The 19,507-nt window shown below is 40.5% G+C and overlaps 1 protein-coding gene across 2 annotated transcripts in view; it reads left to right on the top strand.

The window, feature by feature from the left end:
* The window catches only part of COL14A1 (collagen type XIV alpha 1 chain), a gene marked incomplete at both ends in the record, with an annotated part of 115,710 nt that extends 97,426 nt beyond the window's left edge, over positions 1 to 18,284 (top strand). For both annotated transcript variants that reach the window (XM_079533221.1, XM_079533220.1), the window contains 7 exons: positions 2,690 to 2,761; positions 4,628 to 4,663; positions 5,085 to 5,151; positions 5,661 to 5,849; positions 15,533 to 15,610; positions 16,447 to 16,602; positions 17,959 to 18,284. In XM_079533221.1, coding sequence (XP_079389347.1) covers positions 2,690 to 2,761; positions 4,628 to 4,663; positions 5,085 to 5,151; positions 5,661 to 5,849; positions 15,533 to 15,610; positions 16,447 to 16,602; positions 17,959 to 18,284 — 924 coding nt within the window. The remainder of the gene's footprint in view (positions 1 to 2,689; positions 2,762 to 4,627; positions 4,664 to 5,084; positions 5,152 to 5,660; positions 5,850 to 15,532; positions 15,611 to 16,446; positions 16,603 to 17,958) is intronic.
* Positions 18,285 to 19,507: the final 1,223 nt, after the last annotated feature.

Here is a 19,507-nt window from a genome sequence, read left to right as displayed (position 1 = left end):
TAGCATGGTTAGGCAAAGTTAATGTCTTTTTGACAGATTTATATTAGATAAAACCGCTGATGGTGTTGAGTGTTCTCCATGCAGAGAGTCATAGAATTATAGATATCTCAAGCTGGAATGCACCCATGAGGATCATCGAGTCCAACTCCTGGATTCACACAGGACCACTCAAAATTCAAACCATATTTTTAAGAACATTGTCCAAACTCTTCTTGAACTCCAGAAGGCTTAGTGCCATGACCGCTGTTCTGGGGAGCCTGTGACAGTGCCTGACCACACTCTGGTGAAAAACCTTTTCATAATACACAGCTTGTCTGTCCCCTGACACAGCTCCATGCCATTCCCTTGGGCCTTGTTGCTGTCATCAGGGACATGTGAGAAGCTGTAAGCTGCCATGAGGGCTCCCCTCAGCTCCTCTGCTCTGGGCTGAACAAATGAAGAGACTTCAGATGCTCCTCATAAATCTTCCCCTCTAGATCCTTCACCATCTTTATAGCCCTCCTTTGAATGCTCTCTAACAGTTCTGTGTCCTGTATACATTGTGCCATCCAAAACAGCACACAGTGCTCAAGGTGATGTTGCACCAGAACAGGGCACAACAGTCGCTTCTCTTGGCTGGCTAGATATGCATCCCCCAGAACAGTAGTAATGTCACAGGATTAGCCTCATGATTCAGCAGTCCATGCCTTCTTCAGAGAGCATGCCTCAAAAGCCAGTTTTTCTCAGGTACTTCTCCCAGGGCAGTGCTTTTGTTGCGCTTTCTACTGCAAAATATATGTCTTAATCTTTTCTCTTTTTGGTCCTTGACTGGCAGAAATTCTGTGGTTAGGAGATGTAACTAGCTAGCCAGTTGTCTTGCTGAAATGACGTTTCTCGCTATGTTCTCATGACGTTTACTTAGCTCATATTCAATCCAATCCTTGGAAAAAAAGATTCTTTATTATTCCCATGTAATCTGAACAAAAAATTTCTGTCAGCCCAACAGTTGATCTGTGTTGGGATTGCCCAGTCCGTGGTCACCAGTTGAAAAATGAAATATAGCTGGATGATTTGTAGCAGAGATGTATTAAGGCATAAGCTATTTTGTTTGTGATATGGGATATTTAAAAGCAACACCAAAATTTCTGCTGACTTTGAGTATAGCACCTTTCTTTGTAAGTAGGTCAAACAAAGTCCAAGATCATCTGAAAATAAGGGTGTCATAATCCATACCTAAAATTGCAGTTTTGTTGTTGATGTGTGTACAATTTAAAATCAAATATTGAATTATTTTGTAATAGCTGACTAGATCAGGAAGCAAGACAGTTTGCACTGATAAAAGTGAATCAGTATTAAAAAGTAAAATCCAATATACAGCATCTTGATTTTTAATCTTCTTCGGAAAAATAAATTAATACATTCAAGTACTAGTAGCCCCCAAGTTAAAAACAAAAAAAAACCAACAACAAAAAACAAACAAACAAAACCAACAGAAAATGGTTCAGTAACTGTAAAAGACTTGTAAACTGTAAAAATGTACCTGTGCTTAATGATGCAACTCTAAATGCCCTCTGAATTCTAAGTGAGGAAATGCTGCTTTAAGGACTTCTGCGTCATTGCCGTGCCTAGCGGGTCGTGGTGAATGGAGTGAAGTCCAGCTGGCGACCCGTTTCAAGTGGTGTCCCCCAGGGGTCGGTACTGGGGCCGACCTTGTTTAATATCTTTATTGATGACCTGGATGAGGGAATTGAGTGTACCCTCAGCAAGTTTGCAGGTGATACCAAGCTGGGAGGTGGTGTTGATCTGCCTGAGGGTAGGGAGGCCCTTCAGAGGGATTTAGACAGGCTGAACCGCTGGGCTGAGGTGAATGGGATGAGGTTCAACAAGGCCAAGTGTCGGGTCCTCCATTTTGGCCATAACAACCTCATGCAGCGTTACAGGCTTGGGGATGAGTGGCTGGATGAGTGTGAAGAAGAGAAGGACTTGGGGGTGTTGGTTGATGCTCGGCTGAACATGAGCCGACAGTGTGCTCAGGTGGCCAAGAGGGCCAACGGCATCCTGGCCTGCATCAGAAATAGTGTGGCCAGCAGGAGCAGGGAGGTGATCATCCCCCTGTACTCAGCACTGGTGAGGCCGCATCTCGAGTATTGTGTTCAGTTTTGGGCCCCTCACTACAGGAAAGATGTTGAGGTCCTGGAGCGTGTCCAGAGAAGGGCAACAAAACTGATGAGGGGTCTGGAGCACAAACCTTATGAGGAGCGGCTGAGGGAGCTGGGATTGTTCAGTCTGAAGAAGAGGAGGCTCAGGGGAGACCTCATTGCACTGTACAACCTCCTGAAGGGAGCTTGTGGTGAAGAGGGATTTGGCCTCTTCTCCCAGGCAACGAGCAGGACACGGGGCAATGGCCGCAAGTTGTATCAGAGGAGGTTCAGGTTGGACATAAGGAAGAACTTCTTCTCTCAGAGAGTAGTCAGGCACTGGAATGGCTGCCCAGGGAGGTGGTGGAGTCACCTTCCCTGGCAGTGTTCAAGACGCGTCTGGATGACGTGCTGCGTGATATGGTTTAGTACTAGTGGTGGCAATGGTGATGAGGAGATGTTTGGACTGGATGATCTTATAGGTCGTTTCCAACCTTGTGATTCTTGTGATAGCTCTTTCTCTCAGCAGGCCTCGTGGATGTCATCATGTTTTCTTTCTCTTTTCCACACAGGGCATACCTGGTGCTCCAGGTGTTCCAGGTATTACAGGAAGCCAGGGGCCACAAGGTGATGTTGGAGCTCCTGTGAGTATCATAAATTAATACTGATATATTTGTTATTGTGCATTCATTGATTTCTGATCCTGGCTTCACTGTTTTCATAATTCCTCAGTATTTATGCTCATGATCTCTTTGCAGTTTGTGATTAAGCAAAATGTTTTTCTTTGTTTGTTTTTCATATTTAAATGTATATTTGTTGATCTTGCATATAATGTTTGGAATATAGGAATTAGAGAGTTAAAATTAGAGGTTGAAATGAAAGTAAGAACATAATAGTGTAAGATCTTGTGATCTGTGTGCAATTACTTTTTCCTTTTTTTCCTTTGCTTTTTAAGTTAAAATATGCCTTTTATTAATCTCAGTATTTCAGAAATAAGTTTATTCTTATTATCATACTGTAAAAATATTGCAGGAAGTTACTTTGGGTTTACATCAGAGGAACTCTTTAATGATAATGGCTTTTCCTATAATGGAATTATAAATTTCAGCTGCAGGAAGTTTGACCAGCAACTTGATTGAGTGCAAAACCACACACTTTCTACCTAAAATTAGTATTTGGACTGTCTAGTACTAAATTCAATTTTCAGATGTTATTTCCTTTTTTATAAAATAAAACAGTTTAACTAGAAGAATGTAATCTGATTATAAAGTGATTGTAGAAGATACATAAAAGAGCTAGAAGAATTACAGTGGACCTCTTCTCTGTAATAGTTCAGATAGTATTTTACATTAATATTTTAGCATTTCATTACTTGGTTAATTATAAAATGTACTTGTTTCTTTGCACATATCAAAGAGAATGTTCTCTTTAATTTTTAAATGTGCCTGGATGTGACCGTGTGTACTTCTTACTTGATTTGTAGAATAGATTTGTTTTTTTCAAAATCCAGTTTGCTTTGGAGATTAGTCTAAAGCAAGCATTTTATTTGGTTAAGTGGGAATTCAGTAACTGATGACATGTAAGCAAAGGTAACAACCTAAAGCACAAGTCTGCATGGTTTCTAAGTGCAATCCTGAAATGTACTAAGGAGATTTGATGAGCTATGGAAATTATTACTGTCAGTGTGTGAGACGTTGCCCATTCACTTCATATCCAAACGTGTTCCAGATATTGAACTAAATCTCCTAGAATGTAGATATTCCTGTGAGTCATGTAAGACCTTTACTACGAATGTTTAAACTCTAATAGTTCTGAAAAAAATAGCTAGATGTGTGAAAACTGATTGAATTTCAGTAACTGTCTTTCCCCATGGTAGACTTATATAAAATAGACCTAAAAATAATCTATCCATTTTTGTTGGGGTTTCATTTTTCCTAGGATAGGAGGATAAACTAAGCTTTAGCTAGGAATTAGTCAGCAGGTTAACTCTTGACACGGACATTGATGTGTTTCAGGTGTACCTAAACAGAAGTCCCTGCTTGGCCTACCATAAAAGCCTTGCTGGCAATGTTGTAACTGCCCAGACAACTTGTTCCAATGCTTAATCATTCTCACCATTATTATGGTGTTACTTTATCTTCAATGTCATAGTTGATTTTCCAAGCAGTTTAATTCCTTTGCTGTCTACTCGTATATAGTCGCTGCCAAAGTCTTCATGCAAAGCTGAATTCTTTTTTATCCCATCATCCTTCCCTTCTTCATACTCAATACTATTGTTAGACATATTTCAGCCATCAAAAGTCACCTCAGGGCCTGCCCTTGTTGGCATTTTAAACAAGATTATTCAGTACGTGATAACCTCCAGAGAAGATTATATTCTCCACGTATTTGTCCTTGTTCAGTTTACTGTGATGTTGCAAGGGAGATGGTACATAGGTTTTAAGATATAAAAAAAAATGTTTTAAAATATAACAAAACAATAATTGATTTTACATTGGATCTTTTTGTAGGGTGCTCCTGGACCTAAAGGTGAAAGAGGTGAACGGGTAAGTCTATGTTCACAGGTTAGCTGTTTTTTTTTCTGAGGCTGTGTATCTTGTAAAAAGCTTTTTTCCAACAATTTATTGTTCTTTTTGTTTACAAGAATACAAGAACAATAATTTTCTCTGTGCAATCAAGCAAACTTACTTTTTTTCCAGACATTGCCTTGTATATAGCTACACAAATGTTTGAAGGTGAGAAGAATTAAGCATGTCCCCAAATCTTGCTTGAAGATTTCATTCTCAGACTTCTATTTGCTTTCTAAAAACAGCAATGGGGACCAATGAAATCCCCAAACTTCCTTGGCTTTGTTTTCATCTGTAAAGATGGGATCTCTCAGTAAGAATAAATGTATTTCATTGTACTGAAAACTTTCAAGACAGAAATGAGTAAAACAATGCAACAGTACTTGTTTTTGTTATCCAGGGTGATCTGCAGTCCCAAGCAATGGTGCGTGCTGTTGCTCGTCAAGTGTGTGAACAACTCATCCAGGGTAAATACTTTTATAGTTCATAAGCTCCTATCTCTAGATTAGAACTTTTCTTGCCATAGTTGCTCATAAATATGATGCTTTTCAGACTGTCTAGGTGGATCTGTTCATTTTAGGCTGGACTGTCAGTATTTATGATCCAGCTGGATTTATCTTGAACTAAAGCTCATTAGTATCAGGCAGCTAAAAACCAGCTTGTATTTTTCCAATTTATTAGGGTGTACATAAGCTTCTGCTGTAACAATTCTAGAGTTTTGCAGATCTCAAATGCAAAAAAAAAAACAAAACCAAAACAAGAACAAAAACCACAAAAGCAAGGAAATGAAATTCTGCACAATAGTTGTCCTTATTTTCTGTATACTTCCTAAACCAATGTTTCTTCACCAACTTCATGTCACTGAAGTTCCTAGCATGCCAGACCGCAGCCTTGAGGACCTGCTAGTGCTCTGTTCAAACTTAGCTGAATTGGATTCTCCACTGCATATTACAAATGTTGATGTTTTTCCTGACAGGTCATATGGCCAGATATAATTCCATTCTGAATCAGATACCAAGCCAGTCTGTCTCAACGCGAACTATTGCAGGACCTCCTGGGGAACCAGGCCGGCCAGGGGCTCCAGGGCCACAGGGTGAGCAAGGTTCTCCAGGCATGCAAGGATTCCCAGGAAACCCTGGTCAACCGGGAAGACCAGGAGAAAGAGGTAGGCTTCATAATTCACTAATAAAAAATAGACTTTAATTTCTTTATACATTGTGGTGGATTCTGTCTTCTGTATTAACATTTTGTGATGACAGTGTTTTCTCTCTACTTGATTGTTGAGCTCATCACAGATTATAGTGAAAGGTCTGGAAACTCTCAAGTCATAAAAGCAATGTACACATGTAGGTTGACAAGATTATAGAATATCCCAGGTTGAAATTGACCCATAAGAGCAATCATGTCCAAATCCTTGAATAACTAAAAAAAAAAAAAAAAATTAAAAAATAAATAATAGAAAACATAATTAAACCGTAAATTATATATATACATAATAAAATAATAATCAGCTTCTACTTTTAAAGTCAAGTTAATCTCTGACCTATCTATCACACACCTCATTTCTTTATTAGAGGCACCTGGGCCAGGCCATAACCAGCAGGATGTTTTGGCTCAGCCTGGCCAAGCATACCTGGATAAGTGCCTTTCTGCCCACACTTTCAGGTGTGTCGGTCTGAAGACTTCTGAGTTATGATAATCTGGATGGAGAAAGGTTGATCAGAGCAGAAAAAAAATCATAGTTTATGAGTGGGTAAAGGGATCAAAGATAGGATATGGTAACGTCAGAAGGAAGTAATGCAATTAACTGTTCAATTCTATATTTTTGTGGTCTATATCCCTTCCTTCTTTCCTCCTCCAGCACTGTATAATAAAGAGACAGGTTCCATGTTTTGATTTCTTTCTCTGTGCAACCTTAGCATCTTTGGTACTAACCTCAGCAGCGAGTAGATGTGTGTTTGTGAAAGTGCTTTGAAAACCATCACGTGAGCAAGTGACCAAAAACCAAAGAGACAAATGTTGTACTAAAGAGGAATTAATTGGTACTGCAGTCACAAAATCTGCCAGCTGGGTTTTTAAAAACAGACTGTCATGAAGGTTGTTCAAGTCAGGAATTCAGTTCTTCCAGTTCTCAGTTAACATAATGACCAGAGTGAAAGCATTGTTTTGAAGAAGAAATCTTCTGTGTAAGACTTTGAGTTTGGTGATCCTCAAGACTATAGTTCTAACTACCTTCTTAAAAAAAGAAGGCAAGGTTTAGGGTACTGGCCTCTCAGTCATGGCAGTGCTCCAGCTAACAAAAGACAAGACATGATCCAGAAAGAACGAGGAAGGAGGGAACAGGGAAAAGAATGAAAGAAAAGTGGACGAAGCAGTAAGTTAAGTGCTGTCTTTAAAAATGGTGACCCAAAGAACAAATACAGATCTCAGGGAATTTAGTAGCACATTTTAAGTATCTTCTCAGGCAGGAACTATTGAAACACACAGAATATACTGTGGTTTCAGGCTATGAAAATGGAAACTTGTCCAGCATTTGTCATGTATTTTCCATTAGAGCCGCTGTTGGTAACATTAATCTTTAGGAAAAAACATTGAAAATAGAATGAGTACAGAAAAGATAAAATGTACATTGAAAAAGGTGATTGAAACAAAATATTGCACCACGATGTGGTCTTTGTGTTCCCTTTTTCTGTCTCTGTAGATAATTGATGTTAGAAAGGACTGATTTTGACAGGTTTTGCTTGTGGGGAGTTTCATACTTCTATAGAGCAAGCATTTATCAAGCTTACTTTGGGAAGTTTAATCGGTCAGCCAGAACTCTGCAGATTCTCATGAACTGTGATGCTGAAAGTTGAGAGTGCTTTACTATATATATATAGCTCAAAACAAGATTGTTTTAAGAATCAAGAATTTATATATGAACTTAAAGACAAAATAATTAGTAATTCTACTTGAAATGAAGATGGTTTTTATTACTCACATAACAACAACCATGAATAGAACCTGGACAGAAGAGAAGGAGCTCATTCAGAACCCAGGAAAAAAACAAGCAAACAAATAAAAAAACATAAAAAACAGATTATATTATTAGTCCTTGAGGATTTCATTTCTTCAAAAGGAATGGAAATTTTAGATTGATGCATTATGGGTGTAGTAGAAGTTCATTTAACTGAAAGATACGTTTTAGTTTGTACAGATCCTGGGATATTTCATAATCCTTTTTAGAGAATCCTAGAATCACAGAATCGTGAGTTGGAAGGGATCTTTATAGGTCATCTAGTTCAAATCCCCTGCAATGAACAGGGACACCTGTGGTTAGATCAGGTTGCTTAGAGCCCCATCCAGCCTGACCTGGAATGTTTCCAGTGATGGGGCTTCTTCCTCCTCCTCTGGGCAACATGTTCCAGTTCCTCGCCACCCTTATTGTAAAAAAAATTATTTCTTATATTCAGTCTAGATCTCCCCTCTTTTAGTTTGAAACCTTTCCTCTTATCAAAACAGACTTCAACAGACTTCAGTAAAGATTCTGTCTCCTTCTTTGTTATAGCACCTCTTTAGATACTGAATGTCAGCTATCAGGTCTCCTGGAAGCCTTCTTCTGCCCCAGCTCACTCAGTCTGTCCTCGTAGGGTCATTTTTGTAGCTCTCCAGTGGATATGGTCCAACAGGTCCATGTGTCTCCTGTACCGAGGACTCCCCATCTGGATGCAGTTCTCCAGGTGAGGCCTCACCAGTGCAGAGCAGAGGGGCAGGATCACCTCCCTCAACCTGCTGACCCTGCTATTTTGATGCAGCCCAGGATATGGTTGGTTTTCTGGCCTGAGGGAACATTGCTGGCTCGTGTCCAGCTTGCCATCCACCAGTACCTGCAATCCTTTTTGGCAAGGCTGTGCTCAATCCTTTCATCCCTTGGCTTGTACTTATAGAGGTTGCCATGACCCAAGTGCCAGTTCTTGCACTTGGATTTGTTGAACTCCACAAGTTTCTCCTCGACGCACAGCTTGAGCCTGTCTAGATCTCTCTGAATGGCATCCCAACCCTTGAGCATGTCAAATGCATGATGCAGCTTTGTGTCATCTGCAATCTTGCTGAGGGTGCACTCAATTCCACTGATGATGTCATTGATAATCATATTAAAAAACACTGGTTCCAGTACTGACCCTTGAGGGGCACCACTTGTCACTTATTTCCATCTAGAGGCATTGACTACAACTCTCTAGGTATGTTCTTGCAACCAGTTCCTCGTTCATTGAACAGTCCACCCATATATATATCTTTTATATATATGTCTATATATATACTTTTATCTATATACCTATATCTATATCTTCCAGTTTGGAGAGAAGGATGTTGTGGAGAGCATGTCAGAGGCCTTACTGATGTCAGGTAGCTGATATGAGTGACTCTTTCCTTGTTCATTGATATCATAGAAGACCACTAAGTTGGTCAGGCACGACCTGCCCCTGCCTTTCCATTTTCCAATAGGGTGCACCAAGCTAACCCAAAACACAGCAGTAAAATGTAATACTTACTTTTTTTACCATGTTTGTGGAGATGGATTGGAAGTTTCTTCTATGCTCCCTATTCTCACTTCATTCTAATTACATGTCATACAGTGAATTAGTAGATAAAAATTGCTCTGCTTCTGGATGGAAATTTTTTAGTTTTTAGTAACTGCAGAGAGAAGGGCAAATGGACTCAAAACCTATCCCTTGCTGTGTTCTAAAACGCTGCTTGCATTTAACTTGCTCAGCGAGTCACAATTTATAGTCGATGAATATCTCCAGCCAACCATTTGGAAATCTTTGTGAGCAATGTGTTTGTTTTTACTGATGTCACCAGCATTTTGGATGTATATGAAATTAATTCAAAAGCAGTGCCAGATGAGTTCCATCCTTAAGCACGGTTAATACACTGGAACAGTGACAGTAGTCTCACAAGAGCATACTATAATGACATTAGGAGGAAAAAAAGAGCCACTCATTTTCCTGGTTGCTTTTATTTTCTCAAACTGTTGGAATTGCGGCACTATAATTGCTAGTACTATTCTGAACTGACTGGAAAGGTGTTATAGCAGGAAGAGAAAAAGTCAGGAGTAGCTAGACGTTTCCTCTTACCTCCCCTGCCCACCAACCATTCATTGCAGGCCTGTGAGAAGTGGGAACTTCTGAAAGCAACATGTGGAACTGGTTCACATTTATGCCGTGAAGAGAGCTTTACTGGAAAATGTCAGCAGTCAAAGGTTTTGAAATAAGTGTACTTCCCTGCTAACTTGCCTGGCTGATAGCTTCTTTACCTTGTCATTCTGCCAAGTGTTAATCCGACGTTTTTGGAGGGAGATGGATTGAGAGAGTGTCTGAGTTCTGTTAGGAGCCTCCACTTGAACTTCTAGGTCCACAGTGTCCCATTCCTGAATGTATTATTGCACTAGGAATACACTGAGCCAGTCATTCCAAGGAAGACCACCTCGATGAGAAAGGATAAGTCATTCTCGTGACAGATTCTGTTTGCAGTGTCTTTTGCCTCCTAAGATTTTTTTTTCCAGTGTAGATGTTGGTGAATGGATCGGGATCACAATGGTGCGTTTATTACTTAGGTTTCTAATACTGTGAAAAGGAACATCTCTAGCAGTCCCTATGTATTAATATTTTAGTTGTGACTTAACAGACCACTGAATGAGTGATTAAGGAGGCAACATTGTCTTACTTGTTATAATACCTAACCCTGGATAAATTGCTAGAATTTTTTTGCCCTACTTATTTGCACAAATGGAGGAGTACAGAAAAAGACATATCTAAAGTGATTATTTGCAGCACTTATTTCTGTGATTTTTACTAGTTCACACACCGTTTTCCATTTTTATTTTAACTAATTCCAACAGCTTTTGTTTTGATTTGGTGTTTGTGAACTGGAACTTAAATAACTGGTGTCTGGTTTCTGAGTGCCGATTTACTTCTAGCTTTCAAAAGCTGAGAAAATGTACTTGTTCAACCACTCCTTGGACTTCTGCTATTGTGCTGTGTGCTGAAACGATGCACACAACTTAATGGCTACTCATTCCATCTCACTGTTACTAAAACACTACAAATACATACACTGTCACTTCGAAAGCCACAATGCTCAAGTACAGCTTCATCTGTATTTGCATTCTGGCTTTATATGAAAGAGTTACTTAAACGTGTTATCAAAAGGCCCATGTCTATGGCTCTGATGGCAGCATTCCAATGGAATTAAATGAAACTTTTGCCAGTTGAGTCAAATATTTTTATTTCCAGTTTCAGCTTCTTCTAGACAAAAAAAAAAAAAAAAGAAAAAAAGAGAAAAGAAGAAAATCTAGTCTTATTATACGTTAGGAATACAAGTATACATCTTTAAAAGAGGATAACTTTAGGTATGAGTTCAGTTTTTCTCAGTTGCAGTATGCAGTTCTCCTCAAAGGACAGTTTTCTCTTAAAGAGCGATTCTTAACATTTTCCTTTGAGGAGAAACATTTAATTTTCTTTTCTAGAGAATGTGCTCATGATCTTGGTTTTGTTTTTAATAACTGATGCTATCAGAGAGATCTTGAGCAGAGTTGGATATAATTGATTTCAGTTGCTTGTGATCTCCATGGGGCTGAGCCCAAGCCATTGCTTATTTTGGATGAGGACAAGACTTTAAAAAAAAACCAGTTAACTTGGAGAAGGAAAGACAGAGTATTGCTGAAGTATGTCCAGAGCACAATATGAAAATAATTACTAGGATTTGAAGAACTCTAACTCAAATGACAGTTTCTGATACACACTTTTAACCCTCACAGTAATTAGCCATTGCAAGAACCTACATGGAGAATGATGTCTTTTCTGGTTGATTTTCTATACGCATGCTTTAAATAAAATGCCATGAATGCCTCAAGATATATAAAGAAATAAATGGGAGGATTTTGAATGTTCAGTCATTGATAAGAGGGAGCCATTAACTCTGACCAAGAGAATGCTGTGAATGCTAACTTACTCTCATTAAAGACTTGTGGTGGAAAGTCTATTAGTGGAGCTCATAGAGAGCTCAATTTTAACTCATGTGAGTTGCACCTTAGGAACTGGTTATTCTTGTTTCAGTGTTTATATTCTCTTTCACTTGGATAAACTCTTCTGGAAAACAAACTGAAAGAAACCTGATGCAAATTTGTATCCTGGCCTGCAGTATGTTTGCTTTAGGAACTAAATATCCATGTGACTTTAAAGAAAGTTTGACCCCATGCAAGAGCTTCATAACTTGTTCCAGAATTAATATTTTATGATTAGCCTGAGTAGGCTTGTTCTGTTTTTACCATTTCTTACTTGAATTTCTCCTGGGAACATCACGTATGGATGTGTCTACATGTGTGTATAAAGGATAATATCTGCGTGCTTGGAAGGCTCTGGTTTGAAAATATTGTGGTGTTTGCCTTTGAAGTCATTATTTAATGTTAACACAGAGTCACATAAACAATGATCCTCTTGGTAAGCATCTGTGCACACTCCAGATGGTTATCGTGGGTCAATCTTTTTACCTTGGAAGCAATTCACACAAACACACTTTGCTTTTTGTAAATGCTGAACAATTCATACTGGGCATGTATGAAAAAATAAATTTAGATGAATTTACATTGTTAAAAAACCTGCAACAAAAGTAGGGCATTGCAACTGAAGACACTTTCCATATGTTTAAAGCAAACCAGGGCTAAGCAAATTTTAGATATCTGGAAACTGCATTTACAGTGCAGGACAAGAGGTGTGCGTAAGAATGTTATATTTAAAATGGGTAGAATTCAATTGCTGGTAACAGAAGATGTGGCTTTGACAGGTTCTCCCAGGGTTATAAATGTGGATTTGAGCATATTTCTAGCACCTAGGCCCATTTCCTACATAAATGGTGTGTGGTGCAATGCAATCATTCATCAAAAGTTCTGAATAGCATTTTAGATTGAATCTGCAATCTGTGTACTAACTAAATCTACATTAAAAATAGGAGGCTCATACTGGACTGAACGCTCTGAGAGCAGGAATCTCATGTATTGCATTGCTGAGAACTCCAGAAGAAAAAATGCTGGCAAATTTTGAGATGCCAGAGTAATTAAAACACGTAAAACCCCTTCACCTTCAGTGAGATCTCAGTGATCTTGAGTTTGACCAGAGGTTGCTCATTGTCTACCTGCAAAATGGCAGGAGGGAACTATTATAGTTTTGAGAGAAAGCAGTGGTGTACAAACAAGGTGTGAGGGATGTTTGATAGGAGAGGTGCACTCAAATTACCTGAAATGAAGCTCTAACCAGCGAGTAACTGGAGCAGAGCTAGAGAAGACATTTGAAACTGAATTCCTTTTTCACTTTCTGCTACCACTGGGACAAGCTGTTGTGGCTCTGTTTGATAATCCTCTGTGCTCAATATCAGATCTTGGGATAAAGTCAGAAACAAGGTCTCCAACTCCCTGGTAAATTTTTCCTCATCTTTCTGGCCTAATGCATCCAAAGCTGGCAGAAACACTGGGGAGAGGAGAACATGCAGTTGTGCATCCAAGCCACAGTATCGGGATTGTCTACACTTGGGCAGCCAGAATTTCTGGAAATGCAGTAGCTGGATTTCATATATATTCCACCGTGCACCTGAAAAGCTACAGAGCCTGCCCAGGGGATGGGTGTCAGCATGGCAGAGCTATCTGATGCAATTGTCTGGATTTGGAATGAGCTCCTGGCTTTTTCAGGTGGCCTCATATAAATTGGAGAATGAAAGAGCTGATGAAAGGGAGAGAAGCCCCACCAAGCCCTATAGATCTCATGCCTGGCCTGGTGATCATGGTAACTGGTGGGATCATAACACTGATGTCATTTACATATTTAGTGTACAGATGTTTATCTGCATCGCTAGATAGGTAGACGAGTACATAATGTGCATGTGAATGCTCTCCCTAGTGTGATTTAAGCTTGTCCAGTCCCTGAAGATGCTGTGTGGGAGGACTAGATGCTCCTGAAGACTTCAGCTGAAGAAGAGATTGCAGGAACTACAGATTTCACTGTCTCTGTTTCAACTCCTTATATCATCTCCTCAAAACATGAAGAGAACTCATTTTTCTGGGTCCATATGAGACCTGCATACTGCTTGTCTTAGGAGGCACCAGACTAAACCACACAAGGAGTGGGAAGATGGAGTTAAAGCTGCCTACGGTGCAGGCTCTGCTCTCAGTGGGGTCAGTGTTTTCAGTGGGCTGACTTCCAGTGTGCAGCTCTGTGCAGTGTAAGGACAATGCCAGCGGGTTAAAGGACTCTGAAGTGACTCTCAGTGTTCACACTTAGGCTTTCCACTCCCCCCCTCTGCTTATACCTTTGTCAAAAGCCCAGAAACCAACTTAACATATACGCACCACCAGAATGCTGTTCAGCAAATCCTTATTTTGACAACTTATGGAGGGCAATACATTGTGAATGATGAGTTTTTATTACAGTATTTTCACATTTAAAGTTTATTCTTAATTGCATCCATCAGAACCTTGCTTAGGAAGGAAAAAATCTTACGTGGCTCCTTGCATAAACAAGGGTCCAGACATGGTCACCTGGAGGTGTCCTCCAGTGGTTGTTCCCTAAGATGCAACAGCTACCTAAACAGGAGGGAAGGAAGCAGCTTGTTAGTTGAAATTGGAGAGCATGTCTCATCAAGGGTAGCAGCACTTTTTTTTGTCTGATTTGTTTTTATGAAGGTGCTCTATATCAGCTTTCATTCTGTGAGCATGGAAGCTGTGAGGCAGTGAGAGAAATTACCAGCATTGGGAGGTCTGGAAAATAGGGGGTAAGGTCCCACAAAACAGCCTGGATTTTGTCTTTAAACCATCCAAATCAAACACAGACTTTATGAGAGTTTCCAAGTCGCCGGTGGAAACTCATGGTCTGGAATTTGCAGCTTTGACACCTACTTGAGTTCGATAGCACTCTTTGTGATCGCTACATATAGAAAGTGTTTTTATAGGATGCCATAATGGTAGGATAGAAGGTGATGGAAAGCTGGAAGAATGCAGTGCCTTGTCTGCGTTACTAGATCTGTGCTCTTCACAGATCAGACCCAATGATAGCAATTCAGGGCCACGAGCAAATGGAAAATCAAGAGTTTTGTGACTGCAAAGCTTTTAGACTGGAATTCAATTGGGGGACAGATTCCATCTGTGCTGAGACTTCTCTTGCATTTTAGCAGCCTGAGGCCTTTCAGTAACCCATAATAACTCTCCATTTATGTGTGGAACCATCTTCTGCTGAATGACCGGTGTGTGACTTCTGGAAGGGATTTCAAGAAGGTTGTACAATTACGAGCATTTACGAGATACGGTTTAGTGGCTTGTGGTAGCAAGAGTAATGGGAGGATAATTGGACTAGATGATCTTGTAGGTCCTTTCCACCCTTGTGATTCTATGATTAAATATTTGTTTAGGGTGTTTTTCTTTGTTTGCTTGCTTGTTTTTCTGGGCCACGCAGTAGTTTGTAGACAGCTTTGTGAAGTTCTGAGGGTTCTTCCACTCACTGTAGTTGTACCTTGGTATTAGTCCAGGAGCACTCTTCCAGAAGGAAAGTGCCTTTGGGAAATTGGCCTATGCCCCTACATGACACCTCGAAGCAAACACAATGGCAGCAGGAATGTTTAATGCCTCAGGAATGCTGTGATCCCCTCGTGAGGCTATCAGAGAAGGGAGGAAAAAAGAGCCAAATAGGTGTTTATTTTTACCGCCTATCTTCTCTTGCATGTGTTTTTAAGTGAAAAGTAGAGTGTGGAACTACATCCCAGTTAAATAATGAACATTGCACAGCTTTGTTCAAAATGTGACTCTGTTGAGTGCTGTTTCATTAGGTTTACCGGGTGAGAAAGGAGACAGAGGAAATCCAGGTGTTGGAACTCAAGGACCCCGAGGCCCACCCGGATCTACAGGTAAAGATGTTAATAAGTGGCTTTGGGCTCCCCTGGCCCATTTGCAAAGCACCTCAGAATTTCATGGCTGTGCCCTCTGCTTCTAAGGCTTATGTTGCAGAGGCATCAGTCATTGGACACCTTGCTGTTGTAACGTTTGTACTGTGCAATATGGCGTTGTGACGTGATACACGATGGTATCGTCAGTCACATCAATTTTCCTTTTCAGAGATGACATCTGATAGATAAAAATTAATCTGGATTAATTGCATTTGTCTTTTCAATGATTCAAGGTCAACTGTAACTTGAAGAGAAATGTGTATTAATTTAGCTCCTTAATCAAAGAGAGTTATAGTTAGTCCCTGAAAAACGGAGGGTGAAACATGCATAAAATTGCGTTGACTTTGTTAGGATGTTCTTTCCATTAGAGTATCAATATCAAGGCACAGTGCTACCCAGAAGGTGAATTGAAGCAGTGTGGGTGAAAGGGAGATCTATGCATGCAGTCCTCCCCCCATGAAACTGCCTTTCCAAATGTCTGACACTTGGTGAAACGTTTGTGCTTTGGAAATACTAGTATAAATATCTGGCTAAGAGCTGTCTTTGGCAAGGAACACAAAGCAACAGCCAGAGAAGAGGCTTGTCAGGAGCAGGAAAAAGTTTGGAGCCTTTCCCTCAGCACGTGTGGGGGAGCTGGAGCAGAGAGGCGCAGCCCCTGTGCTCGAGCCATCTGCCATATTTGTAGCGAGCTCTGTGCCATCGTCTCCTGGCACCAGGCCTGCAGCACTGCCGAGGCGGTCGACCCACTGCCTTGTGAGAGATGCTAGTCACACGTTTCATGTCCCTGTTTTATGCAGGACCTCCAGGCGAGAGCAGAACTGGCAGCCCGGGCCCACCAGGCTCTCCAGGTCCACGAGGCCCTGCTGGTCACACCGGGCCCCCTGGCTCCCAGGGCCCCGCCGGCCCCCCGGGGTACTGTGACCCCTCCTCCTGTGCTGGCTATGGTATGGGAGGTGAGTAGGCTGCGCGTGGGGGGAGGCGGGGTGAGGAAACACAGCGTGTCCTTCTAACAGCCAAAGTAAGATGGAGGCTACTGGGGATCCTTGCACTAAAACGTGATTAGCTCCATAAAAACACACACGTCCAGTGCTGCTGAATTTAGTGGAATGAGCCCACAAACCAAAGGTGCCCGCAGCACAGTGACCGGAGTCCACCATCTGATTTGGGCCTGTGAATGGAGGAAGTGTATTGGGTTTTGTCTTGTGTGTGTGTGTGTGTGTAACTGTACGAGCCTGCTCCACCTGAACGTTCTGTGTGTTGAATCCCACCTCCTAATGTTGGCGACAGCAGAGCCGTACATCCCTAGTTGTTAAAACGTGTTTCTCCACTTCCTCTTCCGTGTGCCTCCATGTGGCATGAGAGCATGAATGTTACTAAATCTGCCCAGTGTAACCTGGAACAGGGATGCACGTCTGTCATTAACAAGTGAAGCAATCTGGAGAAAATGATTCTTTCTGTATCTTCTGTGTATTCTACTTTCCTTGTCTGTTGTAGCACAGAGGCTGAGGGAAGAAGTTAACACAGTTATCAAAAGTGATGTTTTCCAGCCTAAAATTGAAATTTGTTTTAGTAAATAACTAGTTACTACAAACGTTATGCATAAGGCTTATTTGTTTGATGTTTGCAGTTTAATCTGCCCGTGAAGTGATTTGTATGTTTTACTTATGTGAATGTTTTTGTTGTCGTCTCTTCCTATCCTTTTTTCCTCACTTCCCTTCCCTGTTGTTCATTTCCTGTTTTAAGGCCCAATCCCTTACAATGGCTACCAATCCAGAAGGTGAAAGATTCATTCTGGTTCAGTCCTCATTTGGCTGAAGGTCAGATACGGATGCTGAACTGCTCTGTGCTTTCCATCGATATTGACTACCACTAATGAACCTGCTAGCTGCTGTACATGCACTTAGCTTCCTTGCACTGCTAAAAGCTATTGTCTGACCCGTTTTGCCCGTTAATCATATATTCCAGCCCATAATTGGAATAAGCTAAAGCAGGCAGATTGTGCAGTGTATAATAAGCACAGTATTACAACTGGCCATAAGACAAATTCTGGTGGTGGTTTCCAACTAACTTGGCTGTATGTTGGTGGGTTTCCAATTGCTCCAGCTTATTAATTTTCTTAAATGTTTTCACTGTTCCTTCATGTGAATAAAAAAATGCGTATTTAAAGATTATATATATATATATACACACACACTCTCTCTATGTATAAAAGGTATATGTACGTGTCAATTTCCTAATGAACGCTTCAATTTTCTGCTCCCCTTCTCCTGTGTTAACCATATGAATACTCTTGGTGGTGGTGGGTTAAGGTGGATACGGTGAGCCAACTGATCAAGACATCCCAGTAGTGCAGTTGCCACATAACTCCTACCAAATCTATGACCCTGAGGACCTTTATGATGGTGAGCAACAGCCGTACGTAGTTCACGGGTCCTACCCTTTACCATCCCCATACTCCCAGTCCTCCTATCCATCACCTCATCTTGCTCAACCAGAGTTTACTCCCGTTCGAGAAGAGATGGAAGCCGTTGAGCTGAGATCCCCTGGAATTAGTCGCTTCAGAAGGAAGATAGCCAAAAGAAGCATCAAGACTCTGGAACACAAAAGGGAAAATGGCAAAGAGCCCTCTCAATGAACTGTTTAGAAAGGGAAATATTTTATGTGCATCTGTATTTGGCCCCTTGTCCAGGTGCCTAATCTGTCATTGAAGATGTTTACAGGCTCTTTATTAAAGAAAAATACATGTACCAGACCAGTTGAAACAAGAAATAAAGGTAAAATTATCTTGCATGCCAGAAACTTAGTATGTTAGTGGGTCAGTGCTAGATGATGATGGAAGATCACTTTCAGATCTTTCTCCAGAGTACAGTATTCAAACTGTATCTGAAAAAATGCATCTGGTTAGTTGGTGTAGATAGAACCGTTCAACAAAGCTTATGTTTTGTTACCCAAATTTTTGCAGCTGACTGTGTTCTGTTAGTTTTGGATGAATTGCTTTTACTAGCAGAGTAACACTACTAAATTCACCAGACAAAAGTACATTATCAGGTTTCCTTAAAACCTTTCACAGAGAAGTCTTATCTTAACGGTATTTGTTTTTAACCCACATTATGCAAACACACAAGAATGTTCTGTGGGAGTACACTGATAATTTATTGTGAACCTCTTTCATTTCTGTTTTGTATGCAAATAAAAGTGGCAAGCTTTTATGTGTTGATTCTGGATTTATTTGACTGATTTTAGCTTGAAACAGTAGTGTAGATCTTCAGGGGACAGAATGTAAAGAGAAGAAAACATATTTTCCTTTTCCAGCACTTTTGTACAATGGTTTTATTGTAAAGGTTACAGGCACTCAGCTGAAAGAATATTTAGCCTTATTTATACAATGCATGAAGAAGTGGGGAGATGAAATATGAGATAAGGAAGCTGTCCCTTCTGTGATGTGAGATTTTGGATATTAACGTGCCAAAGTCAAAAGCCTGGAAGAAATGGTTGCAAAAGCCAGTTGGATCACCTAAAAATGAGAGAAAGAAAAGAAAAAACAACAACCCAACCACTTGAGAATAACAAAGCAATTAATGAGGTTAAAACAAAGCAGACAACTTCTAAAGTGATTCAATAAACAGCTTTGAACATTACTGAGACTAAGAAACAACGGAAGTTTTAAAGCAGAAGGTCAAAAATGTGCATACACTTAAAATGAAGTCATGGATTTTAAGTACTGTTAATCCAGCCCTACAGAGCCCTAGACAGGCTGACCTGTGGGTTCCAGGACCAGGTTCCTGCTTGCCCCTGACAAAGTTCAGCCTCTTCAATCGCAGGAGGGAGATGTGTCAGCTTTTGCTTCTGGCCACTGCC

The sequence above is a fragment of the Tetrao urogallus genome, assembly GCF_951394365.1.
Source record: "Tetrao urogallus genome assembly, chromosome: 3".
NCBI classification, from domain to species: Eukaryota; Metazoa; Chordata; class Aves; order Galliformes; family Phasianidae; genus Tetrao; species Tetrao urogallus.
The sequence above is the reverse complement of the archived record's forward strand: the minus strand, read 5'-3'. Positions and strand labels throughout refer to the sequence as shown.